General features: G+C 36.7%; 1 protein-coding gene across 3 annotated transcripts in view; it reads right to left on the bottom strand.

Moving 5' to 3' along the window:
• LOC131079144 (E3 SUMO-protein ligase SIZ1) overlaps nucleotides 1-21453 on the bottom strand; it is a 311118-nt gene that overhangs the window by 79557 nt on the left and 210108 nt on the right. For all 3 annotated transcript variants that reach the window (XM_058017061.2, XM_058017044.2, XM_058017052.2), the window contains exon 10: nucleotides 3271-3344. In XM_058017061.2, coding sequence (XP_057873044.2) covers nucleotides 3271-3344 — 74 coding nt within the window. The remainder of the gene's footprint in view (nucleotides 1-3270; nucleotides 3345-21453) is intronic.

Raw genomic sequence — 21453 nt, 5'->3', positions numbered from 1 at the left:
ATTCTTGTAGAGAAATTTTCATCTTGAAGGAATTTTTTCGTGTTTCTAAGTTGATCTTGTCCTAAAGGAAATTTTTGATCAATCCATCACTTTTCCTAATTTTTAGGATTTTTATATTCGTTATGAGGTCTAGAATTTAGGAGAGAGAAAATTCTCACTTGGTCAATTTTTTCCTTGCCTTGGAATTTCTTCATCCTGGGTGTAATTTTATCCTGTGGAAGGAATTATTTTGAAATCTTAAATTTTCCTTAGCCATGAATTCTTTTCTCACTTTTTATTTTGTCCTTGGAAGAAATTTCTACTTGATGAAGGACTTTCACCTTAGAAGAAAATTCCTCCTTCACGCTAATATGGTGCCTTGAAATGGATTTGGGCAGAATTATCATGTGGTGAAGGATTTTCACCTTGGAGGAAAAATTCCTCCTTCACTTCCTTCTGGCGCTCTCCTCCTAGTTGGAGTGCTATTTCCATCATGCACAAGAATTTCTTGCCTTGAGGAGATTTCCTCCCTTACCTTCATTTGGCACCCTTCACCAAGCTGGAGAGCTAGTAGCACCTAGTGGAGGATTTTGTCCTCGGGAGGAAATTCCTACACTTCACCATTTCAGCGCCCAAGTCTCTGTTTGGGTGGAATTTTCATCCTGTGCAAGAATTCTAGCCTTGAGGAAATTCTCCTCCTGCACCCTCATTTGGCGCCCTTTACCAAGCTAGAGCGCTATTTGCATGTGATGGAGGATTTTTTGGATTCCTTGAACTTTCCTCCTCCTTGATTTAGCTCCCAAAACAATTCCTCGAGTGCATCCTAAGCATGATGAGGGAATTTCAATTTCCTTCCTGACTTAGCCATTTCTTGATCTTTCCAAATTTGGATGCCACTTAGGATTGAAGTGAATTTCTCTGCCTTAGAATGATTTTTCATGCTTTTCCACTTCTAGAAATAACTTTGTACTTAGCCACTTTTTTTAATCAACCATCTACTTTTTGAACTTTCTGGATTTAGACAAAGATTTTCACGACTTCTCTTCTCTACCTTCAGTGTTGTGACCACTGTCAGAGATGGACTTGCCAAAATAGACTTACTAAAAATAGTAAGTACTTCCAAACATCAAATTAGGGAAAACCGAGACAAGGTGACACTTACTACAAATAGAAACTTACTAAATACAAAAGCTGCTAAAAATAGTAAGTTTGATTTTTGGCAAAATTAGGCCAATCCAAGACGCAGTTAAACTTACTAAAAATAGTAAGTGCTCAAAATTCGCTCAAATTTCACTAGTAGCTTCCTTGGAGGGTCTTGACTTCATTGCAATGTTCATATTTTCCAAAACCCTAAAGAATAGACCTCAAACCTAAGTCTTAAGGGCAAAACCCTAAAATAGTCAAAACAAGTTCCAGACTTAGCCAAATTAGCTCAAACGACTTGCAGACTTGATCAAATTTCACAAAAACACTCGCAAACCGAGGAGACTAAAGGGAGTGCTGCAAGAAGACCCAAAGAACCAAAACCAAAAGACCAAGAGGACCTAAAAAGTAGGGGGTCCCCATTTGGAGTGGGGTGATGTGTGATTAGGTCACAGCATGAAGTTTGAAGGGGGTTGTGAGAATACATTGAAGGGGTCGATGCTATTGGAGGGGCCCAAACTCTTCACAACCTCCATACCTTGAAAAACATATATATTGTTACAATCTTAGTTGTCATAGATCCATTTCTATCTGTCTATATTGACCAACTGCACTCCAAGTATCGCTCTGAATTTTTGACAGCTTGTGTAACAGTTTCAAACAACATTATTTGCATGATGAATGCATACTAGTATTGTCTCCATGATGTTAATGTAGTATTCACCTTGGGCTCGCTATTTCTAAACGAGTATTGTTAATGTAATTGGGAGAAAATGAAATTTGTATACGCTGCAATTTGTGCCTGCTGGAAACTAATGAATAGAAACACTATATGAAAATTTAAAAATCCATGAGGATTTTGCATTTTTTTTAAACCTACACGATAAACCACTAAAACCATATGAACACACAAAACTAAGGGGGACACAATGTTGAAAGGAGCAAGTGCACAAAGTCAAAGGCAAGCATATTCTAAGATGAAGTAACAAGGGAAGGGAAAGGAGTTAAGTGGTTATTGGGGTTTGGATAAGAATTAGTTTAATGGAAGAAGGATGATCAATTTAAAGTAACTTTTGGAGTATTGATTGTAAAGAGAAGATAAGCATCAGAGTAGTGCTTATCACAACAGTCTAAAAGGATGAATAATTTAAGAGGAAAAATATGGAGCTCGTATATGCCAAAGGGCACCAAGCAGAAAAACAAAGGCAATGTGGAAATTAGATAGAATTTATAGAAAATGGGTGAGGTGTATGGTGGTGAGAGGCTGATTTGGAAGTGTAAACCATGTAATAGGCATAAAAGGGAAGTAAGCATTAGAGCTATGACTTTTTCCACAACAGCCATTCATAGTTGAATAATGTAGATACTAATTACAGTTACGAACTTACAAGATTCAGCATTCATGAGCTCTGAATCCACCAGAGCTCTAATTTTTACAGAGGTCATGTTGTTCTGGAAAATCTTGAATGCCTGATTCATGAGAGACAACAAATGATTTTTAAAGGATGTCTGCCGCTCAGTTATGATAGCAGGCTTTCCTTAAAATTGAGAGAAAATGATGAGACAAACACATGGTATATATTGATTTTTTACTGTATATTCTTATTATTTTCTCATATCCACATGTATCTATCTACCTCTATAAGCTTCCCTTTCTTCTCAGAAGAAAAAGATTCTTTTTGTCTGGAATGTTCTTTGTATATCTTGTGCCTAGTGAATATCTAACAGGACAATATACAGCATATAAATTTGTGACAATCTCTTTTGTTATCTTATATTGCCAAAATTGTGTTCATTTCCACATGAAGTGACAATGTGTCACTCAAGAACACTACTATTCTTCTCAGAAACAAAAGTCAATATTGTGGTTTTATGTACGGAACATCTCAAATAAGAATACAGTATTAAGAATAAGCATACGAAACCCACAAAACACATTTTTAGGAATTTAGTCTATTCAACTTGATATAGAAGTTAATGTGACTGAATAACCCAGATAGACATGATCGAGAACAAATTCCCTCTCAAATTATAGCATATAAATTATGTTAGAAGCAACTCATCATGCTTGGTTTGGAGCCTTCCAGTGATATTGACTGGAAGTCGACACCTATTGCAAGCACCCAAGTCGTGTAGGTAGACTCTCACCCCTGGACCATCATCGCGCCCACTGGCTCCCAATAATTGAGGACCTGGCCTGTCTGTCACCCGTACTGAAACACCTGCAAAATACATTACAAAAATTCAACAAAAAATTAACAAAAAATAGACAGGCTTAAAGCATTGACTGTAGCTACCATTCAAAATTGCATCAAAAGACAGGCTGACAAAATGGCATTAATTTGCTTAAAATCAAATATTCTTCTTATAACAAAGTCAAAAACAAAAAGGAATATCTCGTCAAACATAACTAAAGCTCGAAAGTTGAATAGCTAACAATATCACCTAATGAAAACCTCATCAAAAAAAGAATTGTTGCTATTTTTTAATAGATGTTAGTGCTACTTCTTTTCCTGAATTCTGTGCCAAACTCATTCATCACAACTCTGAATTCCTCATAACATATATATTAAGATCTTACAAAGCCTGTTTTACAAAGTGTCACTTAATCAGAAAATCGGTCCTCTCAAAAACCTTGAGGAATTTATAAGGAGTAGAATGTAATAAATATTTGCCGTGCCTTTTTGTATGCAAAAGTCATTGCAATGTTAAGCTGTATGCAGGTGCCACAAGGTGTAATGTCCCCTATTAGGAGACTGCCAATTTCCAAATAATCAACATCCAATACTTAATATTATCACGCCTTAAATTAATTCATTAAACTAGATGAAATTATTTATTCATAGTACAATAAATAGTGGCTATATTCAAGCCCCAATTCTTACTTCCTTTGTAATCCTCAACCCTGGATGGGGATTTACTTGTCTAGGGCGTGACGACACCATCTCCATAATTGGGCCCAGGTTTCAGGAACATCCATCCAGACCATCCTTGGGGCTCTCCTAATTTGGGATGCATTTACTCTACCTCTCCCTAACAACACCACGCCTCTCCTTATGCGGGGTCAATAGAAATGATTAAGTAATTGGGCTATGAGTATACTAACTTCTAATGTATTATAAATAAATATGTCAACAATTGAAATTCAGCAAATTGTTATATAAACTTAATTAACCAATATAGATCTTATTATTTATGTTATATGTACCAAAATAAGAACAAATGTAATAGTTGTGCTATAGGCCATATATCTGCCCTTAATTCTAATAGTATTCAGATATAATATAGTTGTAAGTAAATATTTGATCCATAAGTAAGACACAGCATACCAATCTGATTTCTCCGTAATACTTGCAATAATCTGCCTGTGAATGAATACAATCTGCAGAGAATCTGATCTGCCAGTAAAAAAATTATTATTCAATGATGATAAAATTGTGTGGTATATCCTTACTTGACAATGAAACCTTGAGTTTTTATGAGGAGGTTTCAGCTGCCATATTTATGAGGGTGTTGTGATTACAAGATTGTTTCCTCCAGAAAGCTCCATATGTTCATTGTCCCTTCTTCTTTTGATTGTATGCTCTTTAGATTTCCTTCATCATACCTTGCTTTCTTGCTAGGATTCTCTTTGATCTCTTCGTTGGTGGTTGCTTCTATCTTATGGGCTCGACCTCTCTTTTCACATTTATGCCCTAGTCCCCATTTCTCCTTACATTTGTAGCATAAGTTTTTCTTTTCAGGTTCACCTTTATGGCAAATGTGCCTGCGTTCCCAAGGTTCCTTGCTTTTGTAGCATAAGTTCTTTTTCTTAAGTTCATCTTTTAAAGAGAAGATTTTGTGGAATCTATATTCCTTGTGGAAAGCTTTTGTATGCTCATTTAGGGGTTTGTTACTTGTAGATGATGTTTCTAGTCTCAACGCTTTTTCAATGGCATCCTCTAGAGATATTGGATTGCGGGCACTTACCAATCCTCAAAGTGAATCATTCAATCCTTCAACAAAGAGATAGGTTAGGCTATCTTCATCCATAGTTGAAAAGCTTGGACTCGGCAATGACTCAGCTGGCCCAAAAAAATTTAAAACTTGGGAAGAAACTGCCACTAACTCGGAAAATTTATCAAACATTTGAAAACTTATAAAATCATAAATATATATATTAAAATTAAATATATTAATTAAAATTAACATATGTATTAAAAATCTAATATACACATTATAAATTAATTGAAAATAAATATATATATAATTTAATAATGTTATAATATATAAACATACAAGTTTTTAAGTTATATTTTTTTTCAAATTATATTATTCTTAATTCATAGTCAAATTATAAAATTGTTAATATATAGTTTATTAAACAACATACTCATAAAGCATATAATAGTTAAAAATTTAAAATTATTCTATAATATCACCTATTAAATTATATATTAAATATGTAATAAATTTATTGATATAAATGAAAACTCGAACGTGGCAATGGCTGGTTGAAAAAGTATACGATTAAATTATACACTAAATATATAAATACATGTTTTATAAAAAATTATAAAGTAATATTTTAAAATATCTTTGTCCTTTGCTCCCATCATTTTTTCTTTCCCATTGTCATTGCATCAAAAAAGGTGAAAGATATCGTTGTGGTGAAAGTTTAGAAGACAAGATAATCATCAAATTTCTCTCGATATTTATCCTGTTCTCTTTGCAAAATGCATTGGCCCTACTTATGAGTGTATAATATTTCATTATTTTTGCCTTACATTTTCCTCTTTACCTTTGTCTCTGTCCATATTCCTATCACCATTTGTTGAAGGAACCTTAATATTTAAGAAAATATGGAAAATAAATTAGGATTAACAAATTGCTGAAAATTATGATAATTTTGATTGTTTTGTGTCTGAAATGGCAAGAGATGGTTAGGGAGGAAGTTGAAGCTATTACGAGAACGTGGACCATGGGAGATTTGTGGGATGACATTAGCAAGACTTTGTTAGTGACCAATCATTTTGATTTAGGATATTTCGTTTTAACGTTATAAGTGGCATGCGTCCCTTTGTCATCTTCATAGACTCTTGGTTGTGAGTGGCCAATAGGCCAAACAAACTTAAAAACTTATCGTTAGTATGTATGATCGATATATATATGTATGCCTCTTTGAACTTAATCATCCTTAATACATATATTCAGTTCAAAACTTAAATTTTGTGAATACGTGTTTTTGTTAATTATAGAAAACTAATACAGAGTAACAAGTTACATTCATAATTCATCACTTGGCAACCAAGGAGGTAGGGCCCACACTGTGGTTACCTAGTGATTTGTGTGTGAGTTGTGTTTAAGTTTCATGTTCATGTTTGATTTGTGTGCAAGTTGTTCTAGTTTCAATTCCGTGCATTTGATTTGATTCGAGAGAAATTTGTTGAATACAATTACTTTCAGACAGCTAATTCTTTATACTCTAATAGATTTTGTGATTTTGTTATGATCATTTCAGATTACATTCAACATTCATTATAGTTGATTCGCTCATGTGGAATTGAGTGGAGTTTCTATAATTAAAACTGCAACCTTTACTAGTCTGTGACAGTTTTTGTCACATTTTTTAGCGCACAGTTTGACAAGAAGTAAAATATTTAATCTAGACTTCTAATTTAGAGAGTGTAAAGAGCGAGTTAGTTTAATTTGAAGTTTGGCTAATTGTTTATGTGTAATTCAGTTTCTTACATCACATAATTGCATCTCATTCTTCCTTAAGTCACTATCTTCATCCCTTTGGCAAACAACCACAATATCTTTCATTAGTCTACGACCCTAGATTGACAAATCTAGGTACAACTAAGGACATCTATACAGGCCCAATTTGAGTCAAAACAAGAATTAATCTGGTCACAATTTTACCCAATCATTTTGCCGCCATTGTCGGGGAAAGGTGTTAAAGGCGTGAATCGTAGTGAGTTAAGTTAGGACTAGTGCCCCAAAGCGAAAGTCTGTGCACATGTCGACCTTAACTAGGTGATTGACTTTGGTTTGCGCTGTTATAGATCATATACGTGCATGAATCACAATAGGGATAGTAAAGGTAGATTCATAAGGGAAGATACAACAGGTAGTTCTCAACAGGAAAAACCAAAATAAAATAAAAAGCCATTGATCAAACAAGTAGCAGTTGAGCCTGATTTAGAAAAGTGTGCCATAGAACCATCTATTATTTCTCCACCCAGCATATCACAAACAATTCTTGATTTTCCTCAAGAGCCATTAATTACTCTCGAATTTGCTAGTTCTTTTGAACTACGTAGTGGCAAGCCCGTTGAAAAGCCATTCACAGTCATTTACACTCCTTGGGCATTTGAAGACAATATGGGTGACAACAATAACAACAACAACAACAATGGGGGGATACTTCCAAATAATAATCCTGTAACTTTTGAGTTCCCTATTGTTGACCCCACTGAAGATGCTCCTATGAAAAACATCCCTCACTCTACTTTGTTGATATTTAGGGGACTGACTATGGAAGATCCTGATGTTTTTTTATTTGCATTTGAAGTTTTGTGCAATAGCTATGATTATCGGAATGATGCACATAAACTCATTGTTTCCAACTACCGTAAAAGATGCAGCACTCAGGTGGTTTATGATTCTTGGATCACAGTCAGTCCGCACATGGGATAACATGAAGGAAAAATTTCTTGCAAAATATCAAGAGTATTACAAGACTAAAGAAGTACGAGATGAGATCTTTCGTATGACACAACGTGAGGAAACAATAGAGGACTATTTAGAGCGGTTCTTTTTTAGTCTTCAACGAGCTCGACAAAATGGTTTGACTAAAGATACCATTAAATTGGTGTTTCTTAGAGGAATTCGGGATGATTGTATGGAAATATTGAATCTTATGGGTGGGGGTGATATTTCTAAAGTACATTTTGAAGATAATTGTGAAGCATGTAGAAAATATTCACGGTCTGCCCGAACAATGCCAAGATCTATGGGAAGGAGTAACTTGGCAAGAGGAGGTACATCAGGTATAACTAAAAGGGAACTTGGTACGTTACTCGAAGACCTAAAAACTAATTTATTAAGTCATATGAGCAAACAAATAGATACACTCTATTCTCGAAAGAAACAAGAAGATGTTGAAAAAGCCTTAGCAATCTTTTGTCCAACTTGCAGGAAAAAGCATGGTAGTGAAGAATGCCCCTATAACCGAACCAAAATCTCATCCTTAGAGGAAGCTAGTAGGCATTTCGTCTTAAGGCCCCTTCCTGTAGATATGGCAGAAGTTGAGTATAGTGAAGAACCTGTTTACTTTATGTTACCCAGACATCCTTGGCCACCTAGGCCCATATAGCCTAGAAAGTCTAATAATTATTCTGTAGCTGGGCCAAGCAACCTACCTCTTTGCCATGGCCTAATCAACATATACCACAATCGTGGCAGCAATCTTGGCAGTCGCAACCACAATAACCACAACAATTTCCACCTTATCCTCCACCTCCCATGATCAATCCATATCCGCAACAACAAAAAATTCTTCCATTTCCATCAAACAATCAGTTGCCCCAGCCAACACAACCGCCAAAAACAACTCCAATGCTGGCACAACCCACACCGAATCCGAATAACAAAGCAACACAACCAGTATACAATAATGAAGTTGCAGGATACCCAACTTATCCAGTTAATAAATTTGAAGTTGAAGGTGTACAGGTAAGGTCTAGAAAGAATTTGCAAGGGCCAACCATTATAGAAATTGAAGAATCTCCAAAAGATAATATTGGAGAACCACCAAGGCCTCCATTTCTTGATAGATTCAATGAAGAACCACCAAAGCCCATAGTTTCTTCAAAGAATTAGGTGTACGAAAGGAGAAAAAGAAGCAAGAACCTAAAACCGTTCAAGTCATTGGTCAACTTGTTGATTTAATGCTAGGAAAGATCTTTGTTCCTAAGCATGTGGATCCTGGTAGCCCAATGATTAAGGTAAGAATAGGTAATGTTCTTATCCCCGATACTCTTGTGGATTTAGGGGCAGCCATAAATGTTATGACCAATGAAACCAAGGAAAGATTAGCTCTGCAAGATTTAAGACCAACACCAACAGTTCTGCAAATGGCAAATTGTTCTTTGGTAAAACCAGAAGGTATGATAGAAGATATTATCATTTCCGTTGATTCTTGGGAATATCCTACCGATTTTATGATTTTGCAGCCCAAAATTAAGTTGGGGGGATGCCCCTTAATTTTGAGACGACCTTGGCTAGCAGCAGCTAATGCTTTCATTAATTGTCGGTCTAGGAACACGGTGATCTCTAATGGGGAGCAAACAAAGCAGTTAACATTGTACCCGCCAACTCAACCTTTGTAGGAGACTGAGGATCTAGTATGGGTTGATAGTGATTTAGATGAATCATTGCCAATCTTGACGATTGAACAAACACTTGATATAAGGGAATGTTCTAAAGATGATATCCTTATTAATTTTCTTCAAAATAGATATGCATCTAATAAAATTTTGGAAACGATGGTTCATTCTTCAAGAATAAGTGATAATTGTCCCTTTGGTACTTTTATAATGGTAGGTAGCTCACGATCTGTGCAACACTTTATTACGTTGTATCAATTGCTACCTCATAATTGTGTGTACAGTCCATTTTTGTCCTCTAGTGATACACCGTCTACTTCACAAATTTTAGCTCTTAATTCACCTGCACAATCAGAGGCCATGGAAATTTTGCCCGGTCACATTAATCCACATTTAAGCACTGAACAGATCCAAGATCTCATTGCCATGCTTAGAACTTATAAAGATGCATTTGCCTGGGAATACAAATATATGCGTGGCATTCACCCTGATACCTACACACACCACATCTACATTGAAGAAGGTAGTCACCCAGTTAGACAACCACAAAGAAGGCTTAATCCCATCTTACATGAAATAGTTAAAGAGGAATTGCAAAAATTACAAAACGTAGAATTCATATATCCAATTTTAGATAGTCAATGGGTCTCTCCTCTTGTGGTTCCGAAGAAAAATGGTAAGTGGAGAATTTGTGTTAATTACAAAGCACTTAATAAAGCTACTAAAAAGGTCCATTTTCCGTTACCATTTATTGATCAAGTGTTGGATAGTCTTGCAAGCAAAAAGTTCTTTTCTTTTCTAGATGACTTCAGTGCCTACAATCAGATCCACATAGCACCCGAAGATCAAGAAAAGACCACTTTTACTTGTCCTTGGGATACTTTTGCCTATAATGTGTTACCTTTTGGGTTATATAACGCCCCTGCTACCTTTCAAAGGACAATTTTAAGTATTTTGCGGATCTCATACACGATTGTGTTGAGGTATACATGGATGATTTCATTGTATATGGTAATACTTATGATGAAGCTAAGGCAAATTTAGAGAAGGTACTTAAGAGATGTATTGAAACTAACCTCTCTTTGAGTCATGAAAAGTGCCACATCCTTATGACTGAGGGGATTGTACTAGGACACTATATCTCTTCTCACGGCATTGAGGTTGTTGGAGTTATCTTTTATTAGCTAATAATTATTTATTTAATTATTAGCCTATTATACACTATGCTTAAGCTAAACTTGGGAATCTTATAATTCTTTAGGGTTTCGAGTATCCTCTTATAAGGATTCTCTCTTTGTATTTTTATAACAACTGTAATTATTGAATTGCATTCTTGTTGCACAACAATATGACTCCTCTTTTCTGGATCTCTGAATTTTGGCCTCCATAGCTTTTTTGCTTCTCTCCACTTGTGACAGGATTGCATACAAGTGATCTTTGGGAGCTATAAAGTTGATTTTTCCTCAACTCCAATATGGTATCAAAGCTCCAGATCTGCATGCCCCTGTTCTCTTCATGAGAGATTTTCGGCATTGTTCTTCAAATCTGTGTATTCGGGGTTTATGTAGTTGTTTTTTTCCATTTTTGGGGGTAGCTGACTTTTTGGTACATTTTGGAGCAAAAGGACCTCACAATTGGATTCAGAAGGCTGATTCCATGAGTTTTGATATATAATTTGCCTATTTTCGATGATAGGGGCATTTGGGGCATGAATTTTTATTGGCATGTTTTTCGAGGCACGAACATCCGTACGATTGTACTTGCAAATGCGTCAAAAAAGTTTCGTAAAAAAAAAAAATATTTTTTTTTTACCCTCTTTATGCCCTACAAGAGGGGTTTTTTTCTTTAGGCTGTCACTTGGTCATACGAAGGCGCTTTTTCAAAAATCTTATATCGTCGGAAAGCTCTTTCCGAGCTCTATCCAAATCTAGAGGTTTGAATTTTTTATTTTGCTTCTTTGGTGGCGCTTTGTGCTGTAAAAGCTAGAGGTTCATTTTTGCACTCCAGGAGACATAACTTGAGCATCCAAACTCCATTTTTCAAAACCTTTATGTCGTTGGAAAGCCTGTTCCGTGTTCTTTCCATTCATATTTGTTTTCTTTCCAGATTCTGCTCGGGGTATATTTTATTCAATTTTTTGTTTTTCAGCACTGGTGAATATCTTGGATGTTTCAGGTCCTAGGATCTCTTTCTTTGAGTAGGATGTCTCGTCTTTGTTTGTTCTTTTTGTTTCCAGTCTCCTGTCTCTTCTAATCATTGTAGCATTTTATTTATGCAAACGCACTGAGATAAAGTGCCACCATGCATTGTATACTTGGGATTTTGCACATCTTGTTCCTTATTGTACATGCACTACTTATAAAGTGTCATGGGGAGTTGATGTTTGTCTTTGTTTGCCATCTACCTTTGTTATGTGAGTGTTCTTTCCACGACATTAGCTTCATGATGTGTGTCAAGTGAGTGTTCCTTCCACAACACTATGTACTTTCTCTGCACCTTCGATGTCCCTGGTTCTTCGTCATGCAGTTTTTGTTGGCCGTTCTTTTCAGTGTACCTGTCCCTCTTCCTTTTTAGCATTATGGGGAGGCTTGTCCTATTGTTCTAATGGGGAGGTTTGTCCTATTATTCTAATGCTTCCTTGGTTCAATTGATCAACTCTTTAGGCTTTGGTGTTTCATGCCATCTATATCTTCAAGTTCAGTTGTTTTGCCCCATTTTGACATCTAATTCAAGTAGTGTCATTTGAGGGCACTCATGCAGATTACAATCTTCTCTACCTGGTCATGTTCTATTTCAGTGGAGGTTCTTCAGATCAGCAGTTACTCTTCGACAGTGTGTGCAGCTATTTCATGCTTCAGTGGTGTTCTTCATGATTTTTTTTGTTCCTATCTTTTGGGACACTCTTGTTTGGAGGCTTCTTAGTTCTTCACTTGAGCTGTCATCTCTTCTTGGAGAGGAGTTTTCTTCCCACAGGGATTTCTCCTTTTTCTCCACTTTACAGAGATTTTATTGTACTTGGGTACCTCATCAGGCCTAGTTGTCGGAACCTATTGTTGCTTTCATGCTTTTTTAGTCCTTAGTTGTTTTTTAGCTACTCCCTAAGTTCATCTTAAGGGGGGGTGTTGGAGTTATCTTTTATTAGCTAATAATTATTTATTTAATTATTAGCCTATTATACTCTATGCTTAAGCTAAACTTAGGAATCTAATAATTCTTTAGGGTTTCGAGTATCTATCCTCTTATAAGGATTCTCTCTTTGTATTTTCATAACAACTTTAATTATTGAATTGCATTCTTGTTGCACAACAACATGAGTCCTCTTTTCTGGATCTCTGAATTCTGGCCTCCATAGCTTTTTTTGCTTCTCTCCTGTGACAGGTTTGCATGCAGGTGATCTTTGGGAGCTGTAGAGTTGATTTTTCCTCAACTCCAATAGAGGTAGACCCCAAAAAGATACAAATCATCAAGGACTTGTCTAGACCCACTAGTCAAAAGGATGTCCGAAGCTTTCTAGGTCATGCAGGATATTACCGTAGGTTCATCCAAAACTTTAGTAAGATTGCCTCACCTCTTTTTTCTCTATTGGCCAAAGATGGTACTATCTCATGGACACCAGAATGTCAAGAAGCTTTTGATACCATTAAGACCAAACTTGTAACTACACCTGTGCTTAGAGGTTCAAATTGGGAATTACCTTTTCATATTCACACTAATGCTTCGGACTGTTCTGTGAGAGTTGTGCTTGAACAAAAAGAAGATAATCTTTTCTACTTCATTTACTACATCAGCAAAAAATTTACTAGAGCAGAGGTAAGCTACACGGAAATTGAAAAGGAATTCTTAGTCGTTGCTTATGCAATCAACAAGTTTCGTCATTATATCAGTGGGTATAAAGTGTTTGTTCATATTGATCATTCTTCAATATGATTTTTGATGAATAAACCAATTGTAACTGGTAGAGTAATTAGGTGGTTGCTTTTGCTTCAAGAATTTGACATTACTATACTTGATAAGCCTGGCCGTGAGAATGTGGTTGCAGATTTCTTGTCTAGGTTACAACAACAAGATGAACCGGTACCAGTTGATGACACTCGCGATTTGGTGATATTGCAAACTATCTTGTCACATGTTGGTTTCCTCCACACTTCTATCCCAAGGAACGTTGGTAGCTGGTTGGACTCAGTGGTTAGTATACATGGATTGATGGATTGATGTTTGGCAAGGGAATTGATAATGTCATTCGTCGATGTGTGCCTGAGGACGATGTCTTCAACATACTCTAGGCATGACATACTGAACCTTGCAGAGGCCATTTTGCTGCCCAGGGAACTGCTACCAAGATTCTTACTACTGGATACTACTGGCCTACAATCCACAAGGATTGTAATCGCTATGTTCATCATTGTGATAAATGTCAACGTATGGGCCATCCCACACGCTCTGATGAAATGCCTCTACATCCTTATTTGTCCATTGAACCCTTTGAGAAATGGGGCTTGGATTTTGTCGCGCCAATTAACCCACCATCAAAGAACAAGGAATATATCCTTGTATGTACAAATTATGTAACTAAGTGGGTTGAAGTTGTTGCCTTGAAACATGCCAAGGATACAAAGGTAACCAACTTCCTTTATTCAGAAATCTTTACAAGATTTGGAGTTCCATGAGATCATAAATTAGGGATCTCAGTTCACATCAGATCTCATCTCTGCTTTGGTTCGTGAATATGAAATTCGACATCGGAAGTCCTCGCCATATCATCCTCAAGCTAATGGGCAGGTAGAAGTCACCAACAGAGAAATTGAAAACATCTTTACCAAGACAGTTACTCTTCATAAGCACGATTGGGCTGTGCGGCTCCCTGAAGCTATGTGGACGTATCGTACAACGTGGAAGACCACCACAACTCTGACCCCTTATGACGTTGTCTATGGTAAAAAGGTTGTCCTCCCTATCGAATTTGAGGTGAAGACTCTTCGCACTGCACTTTAGTTAGGTATGAGTCTTTTTGATGCACAAAGAGAGCATACTGCTCAATTGCATTCTTTGGATGAATTGTGTGAGGAGGCTCTGTTTCATGCAAAGACAATTCAAAAACAGTATGCTCTTAGGCATGATCACTTCATTCGACAGAGGTCATTTCAACCAAGTGATTGGGCACTCTTGTATGACTTCCATTTTCAAGATTTGAAAGGAAAGTTTCACATGCGGTGGCTCGGGCCTTACAAGATTGAGAGGATATATGATAATGGTGTTGTGCGTCTACGTACTGTGGACTCTGAAAGAAGAGTTATGCTTATCAATGGACATCGCCTGAAACTCTACAAATGATCTCTCTCAAAAGAAACTTTCTTTTGTGAAATAGTGAAGGAGGTTACAGTCATTCCTTTTGGTCTCAGAAATTGAAATTTCAAAAAAAAAAAAAATGATCCAACAACTAAAACCTTTGGACTTTGTTGGCCAGTTAACATTTGAAAACCAGTTTTCAGCGGACGTTAACTGCTAAATAATCTTAGAGGTGAAAATCGGGTTACCAACGCCTCTAAGCAGTGGTAGGCTGAAAACTAGGTTATTGGCAGTTTGCTATCGAGACAAAAAAAAAGAAAAGAAAAGAAAAAGAAAAAGAGAAAGAAAGAAAAAAAACACCTCCTATCACCCTCCGCGACAGGAGTTGTCTTTCATTTGCTCTTCATTACATTTACACTTAACTGGGTGCTCTCTTACTATCCTTGCATGGTCCCACCATTTTCGGTGGTTGGCTTCTTGCCTTGACCACTTCTGGCCATCCTTTGCCTTTCGGCTCTACCACTCTCGTTCTTTTCAAGCACCTCCTCCTTGGAATTTGCTCTTGTTCTCTTTTTGACAGGAAGTCTTTTAGCACGCATTGTTGTGGTTCGGACTTAGCCTTGTCTCCGTGTTCTTTCCTCCTTTCATCTTGTCATGGTGCCGAGTTTCTTTTCTTTATGATCTTTGGCAGTTTTTGCCTATGTGGACCCCTTGCCACATCTCTATCCATCATTGCCCCCTCGATGTCCATATCCGACATTGTGATTGTGCTTGTTGTCATCCATGTTGTACGAATCCTGGCTTGTTCCATCCACTTTACTTCATGTCAGATCTCTGCAGATCTTCCATCTCCGGTGTACCTTGTTCCATCATTTCAAGGCATGTCGATGTACCTGCTTCCTATTCGGGCTCGCCACATTCCTCTCTCGCTCGTGGTAATTGGTAATTTGTTTTTCTTAGTTTCTTTTGTTTATTTTAATTTAAATTTTGGGTTTCCTTCTATCAAATGGTGAGTTGGCCAATGGATGGTTCAACCAATCAATTGGGGAAAGGGTTTGTCACTGTCATCATTTTAATGCATTGTCATTTATAACCCCTCATTACTATGTTTGCCCATCATTCCCTATCAATTACTCATTGCTGGATTTAGAATTTGTTATTGTAAACCGCTTTACCAAAACCATACTTGTCTGAGTCCCTAGTATTGAGCTACAGTGAGTTTTTGCAGACATGGCAAAAGGTCACCGCCCACGTCACGAACCTACCACTTTGCAAGATTTAAAAGCACATGCTGAAGCATATGCAAAATTTCAGAAGGCCCATTGGTATGTCTATTTCAAACAATTGAGAGGGTTTGATGAGAAAATTGCGCTACAATTTGCCCACAATTTTTGCAACCAGAAGGCTATTGTTCGAGGGTTGGATATTACAGTTACCATGGAAACCATAGCTAAACTTTTTGGGCTGCCACTAATAGGAGAACAATATTTCCCTAGGAAATCCAAGCAATCTACAAAGTTAAAGCCAACACGAAAGAAATTCTTGCAGAGGGGCAAATCTGTGGAAATGGTTTCTAGGCAGGGCACCAAGCTACAATCCTTACCAGGACATTGGAACAAAGTCACCAAATACATCATTCACTATATCACTTGTGAAGGTAGGTTCTAGTATGTTTTTGCCCAGCATTTCAAATTAATGTTGCATTTGCGACAAGGTTTGTTGATCAATATTCCATATTTTCTATATCGTGCCCTGCAACAAATGTCTAAAATGGTGAGAAGTGGTAAACCCCATTGTCTATCCCACCATGGTCTGATAAAACTTCTAGTAGTCTGAGAATTGAAATTATTGTCTCCTCCTAATGATTGGGACTCATTTGTCCACTCTTAGGATGATGAGGATACCAGACTCTTTGAGGAAGAGGAATCTTCCACGGAGGGTTCCTCCAAAGATAATTATTTGGATGAAGATGTGACTTATGAGGAAGAGTTTGTCTCTGAAGAAAGTAAACAAGAAGGGTCATCTAAATAGACTAGTAAAAAGAAACACAAAGGAAGCCCTAGTAAATCCTTTGTACAAACCCCAAAACCTAAAAGAAGAATGACCCGGAGTACTACAAGGCGAGTTGCATCGAAGTCCAACAAGCTGAAACCTTTGCGGGAGTAAGCAGGGCAGTGAGAAAAAGAAATCTTCGGAACCACCACTCAGTGATCAATCTGCTGACAAGAAGGGAAAACAAAAATTGACACTTCAACTAAGCTAGAAAATTTGGCCCAAGTAGCTGGTAGTGTGGTAGGTTCTAAGGAAATAGAAGTTTTGTCTGAAGTAACTGGAAAACGAGGAAATTCCAATAGAGAGTTTAGTAAGGCAAAATGACAGAAGGTAAAAGAACAGGAATCCAAGCAACAAGACAATGAGTCTCCAGAAGATTTATCTAGTACTAACCCAGAGAATCTACCAATAGATAATCAACAAGGGAAAATGGAGGATGCTAGGGTCATGTCACCATCAGAAACGAATCAGGAACAGGAAACAGAAAAAGTAATGCCCTCAAAGATAAATGCACAGGTTCCAGAGGGACCAATGGGCAATGTTAATAATAATCCTCAAGTACAGATCATGATAGAAGACATTGCCCATGAAACAAAACAAGAGAAGCCAGAGCATGATCAAAAAGGCCTTGAAAACAAACAACGTGATGAGTTGTCTACTCCTGACCGACATGAAAATGAGAAGGTAGATGAATTGATTGATAATGTGAATGAAAGTCTTCAGACTGAAAGTCATGAAGCTGAGGAATTTAAAGAGGAAGATCCTCAAAGGGTGACAGAAAAAGAATTTCAGGATCTGAAAGCTGAAATGACAAAAATACAGACAAAGAATCAGACTTTACATGAGATGGTACAAGAAGCTCATTCCATTATCAATTCACAAACAAAAGAGATAGATGAACTCAAGGCTGAACTTAACATAGTAATAGTTTCTCAAATGCCAATTCAGGAGCACAAGTGGAGAATTCAGGCAATGCAACAACAATGGGTCAATGAGATCAATGGCACTCTACAGAAGCTCACAGCTCTACCTGGTTCGTAGCTTGCATTCCTTTGCATGAGGACATGCAAATTGTCCAACTAGGGGGAAATGATGAGTGTAGAATATTTCAATATTTCATTATTTGTCTCTGTACATATTCCTATCACCATTTGTTGAAGGAACCTTAATATTTAATAAAGTATGGAAAATAAATTAGGATTAACAAATTGCTGAAAATTATGATAATTTTGATTGTTTTGTGTCCGAAATGGCAGTAGATGGTTAGGGAGGAAGTTAAAGCTGTTACGAGCACATGGACCATGGGAGATTTGTGGGATGACATTAGCAAGACTTTGTTAGTGACCGATCATTTTGATTTAGGATATTTTCTTTTAGTGTTATAAGTGGTCTACAACCCTTTGTTGTCTTCATAGACTCTTGGTTGTGAGTGGCCGATAGGCCAAATGAACAAACTTAAAAATTATCATTAGTATGTATGATCGGTATATATATGTATGCCTATTTGAACTTAATCATCCTTAATACACATTTTCAGTTCAAAACTTAAATTCTGTGAATACGTGTTTCTGCTTCTTATGAAAAACTAATACAGAGTAACAAGTTGCATTCATAATTCATCACTTGGCGACCAAGGAGGTAGGGCACACTTTGCGGTTACCTAGTGATTTATGTGAGTTGTGTTTAAGTTTCATGTTCACGTTTGATTTGTGTGCATGTTGTTCTAGTTTCAATTCAGCGCAATTGATTTGATTTGAGAGAAATTTGTTAAATACAATTACTTTCAAACAGCTAATTCTTTATACTCTAACAGATTTCGTGATTGTGTTATGATCATTTCAGATTACATTCAACATTCATTATAGTTGATTCACTCAGGTGGATTTGAGTAGAATTTTTGTAATTAAAATTGGACCTGGTGCATAGTTCGACAACAAATAAAATCTTTAATCTAGGTTTCTAATTTAGAGAGTGTGAAGTGTGAGTTAGTTTAATTTGAAGTTTGGCTAATTGTCGATGTGTAATTCAGCTTCTTACATCAGATAATTCAATCTCATTCTTCCTTAAGTCACTATCTTCATCCCTTTGGCAAACAGCCACAATATCTTTCATTAGTCTATGACCCCGGATTGACACATCTAGGTACGACTGAGGACATCTATACAAGCCCAATTTGAGTCAAAACAAGAATTAATTTGGTCACAGTTTTACCCAATCACATGCATCTAGGCAAACTTGAAGAATAGTGGACAAATAGAATTAAATTAACTCGATCTCAGCAAGAAAGATTGGAAAAACGTCTCTGAAAAATTTACAAAAATTATCATAGTTGGAAACCAAAAATCATTAAATCCTAATCTGGCGAGTGAATGAAGGAAGAATCACAATTTCGAGCGGGTTTTTAGCAAAAAATCACGACTGATATACTAAAAGTAGTGGCAGAGTAAATGTGTGAATGACTCCCTAGGGTCTCCAACCTGCGAGTGCTCGCGAATTCAGCGAGTTAGTTTCAAGCAAGTTTTTCATCTATTTTCATCAATCCCTAAAACTCTAACTAAAATTCTTTCAAATTCAGCTATGTAATACTCCACCATCCCTCGTCGTTTTAACTGCATCACTTCTTTAAAATCTTTTTGAGGATGTTTACAATCAAATTTTTTGATCATTTTTTGTGAGAATTCATCATAGGAAGTTACATTTTGGTCCCCTTGGGTGTGGATTCCATGGTGCCACCATTCATGGGCCAATCCCTCCAAGGATAGAAAATTGGACTACATCCTTTTTTGTCATTGGGCTGAGGGTAAAATAAGTATTCAACTTTTGTAACCATGCATGGGCTGTTATTTTATTAGATCCATCAAAGTTTGGAAGAATTACTTTATCTACCTTATGTCTCAAGTCTTTACTTGGATGTCTCTTTTCTTTTCTAGGTGCCTCATGTTTCTTCACTTCACAAAATACCCTAAATGATATAGTTCTTCTCACCTCAAGGTATAAATTTGTGTAGGCTGTAGCAATTTCCTCAGTGTTGTTAGTGGGTGGATTAATTTCTTCTTCCTCCCTTGGTATATCATTCCTCAGTAGGAAAGAGGGTTTTAGTATCCTAGATGTAAAGGATCCATTATTGTTTTCTGAATGGTTTTAACTTATGTCTCTCCCATTTGAGGAATTGGTTTTAAGATTATTAATTGAATTACCAAAGTTTTGTAAGGCCTGAATAAGTACTTGGGTTGTTCTTTCATTCTGATCCATTAGTGCTTTGGTTGTCATCTCCATGAATGTTTTCAACTCGTCATCCATGCTATCGTTTTCATTGAGGTTTGTGTTTGCTGTTAGTTTCTTTCTCTCCCTTTCTAAGGCTCTTTGTGTCCCTTGTCTATGTTGCATTAACTTATCTTTCACAAGATAGCACGATAAAAGCTCTAATACCAATAGTACAATTGATAGTGGCTATATTCAAGCCCCAATACTTATTTCCTTTCTAATCCTCAACCCTGGATGGGGATTTACTTGTATAGGACTCGATGACACCACCTCCATATTTGGGCCCAGGTTTCAAGAACATCCATCCAAACCACCCTTGGGGATCTCCTAATTTGGGATGGATGGATTTACTCCGCCTCTCCCTGACAACAACCATGCCTCTCCTTGTGGGGGGGCAGGGGGAAATAGAAATGATTAAGTAATTTGGCTAATGTATTATGAATAAATATGTCAACAACAGAAATTAAGCAAATTGTTATATAAAACTTAATTAACCAATATAGATCTTATTATTTCTGTTCTATGTACATATAGATCTTATTATTTCCGTTATATGTACCAAAATAAGAACAAATGTAATATTTGTCCTATAGGCCATATATCTGCCCTAATTCTAATAGTATTCAGATATAATATAATTGTAAATACATATATGATCCAAAAGTAAGACACAGCATACCAATCTCATGTCTCCGTAATGCTTGCAATAATCTGCCTGTGAATGAATACAATCTGCAGAGAATCTGATCTGCCAGTCAAAAAATTATCCTTCAATGATGAAAATTTTGTGATATATCCCCCTTCGATTGATATGCTGTTCTGGTCATATATCCTCAAGAGATGGTGGAAGGTTGTGTCTTTATTTGGTCGCAACCCTCTCAGGAGTAACGCCCCTTTATATCTTTTGCCCCTTCCTTAATTAAATTAATTATTGTTATGCTCCTTAACAACCCGTGCTTTGCCTTGACAAATCCGGGCATTATTCCTTGAAAAGGATGCCCTGTATGATGGAAGAGAGTCTTGTCTACGCTGACTGCTCATCCAGTGAATTGTTTGATGATTGATCTGCTGTTGTGTTGACTTATATAAGGATCGCTGTATATTCTTATGCATCTACCTTCTCGTTACTGCTTATGATGATAATTAGGGCTTAAATTATTGATTCCCACAGAAAATCGTTAAGTCTTAGGAGTAAGATGATTTTCTGAATTATATATATCTGACCTCATCCTAAGGACGGTGAGGGAAAATGTAATTAAGGCGGAAGCATGAAACAGAGGCAAGATATAAAATCTTTAATTTTCAATTCTGCATGTGAAACAGCACAGATCGTTTAGTCTGTTCTTTACATAGATTA

The sequence above is a fragment of the Cryptomeria japonica genome, chromosome 8 (genome assembly GCF_030272615.1).
Source record: "Cryptomeria japonica chromosome 8, Sugi_1.0, whole genome shotgun sequence".
NCBI classification, from domain to species: domain Eukaryota; kingdom Viridiplantae; phylum Streptophyta; class Pinopsida; order Cupressales; family Cupressaceae; genus Cryptomeria; species Cryptomeria japonica.
This window is presented reverse-complemented; position numbering and strand designations above follow the sequence as displayed.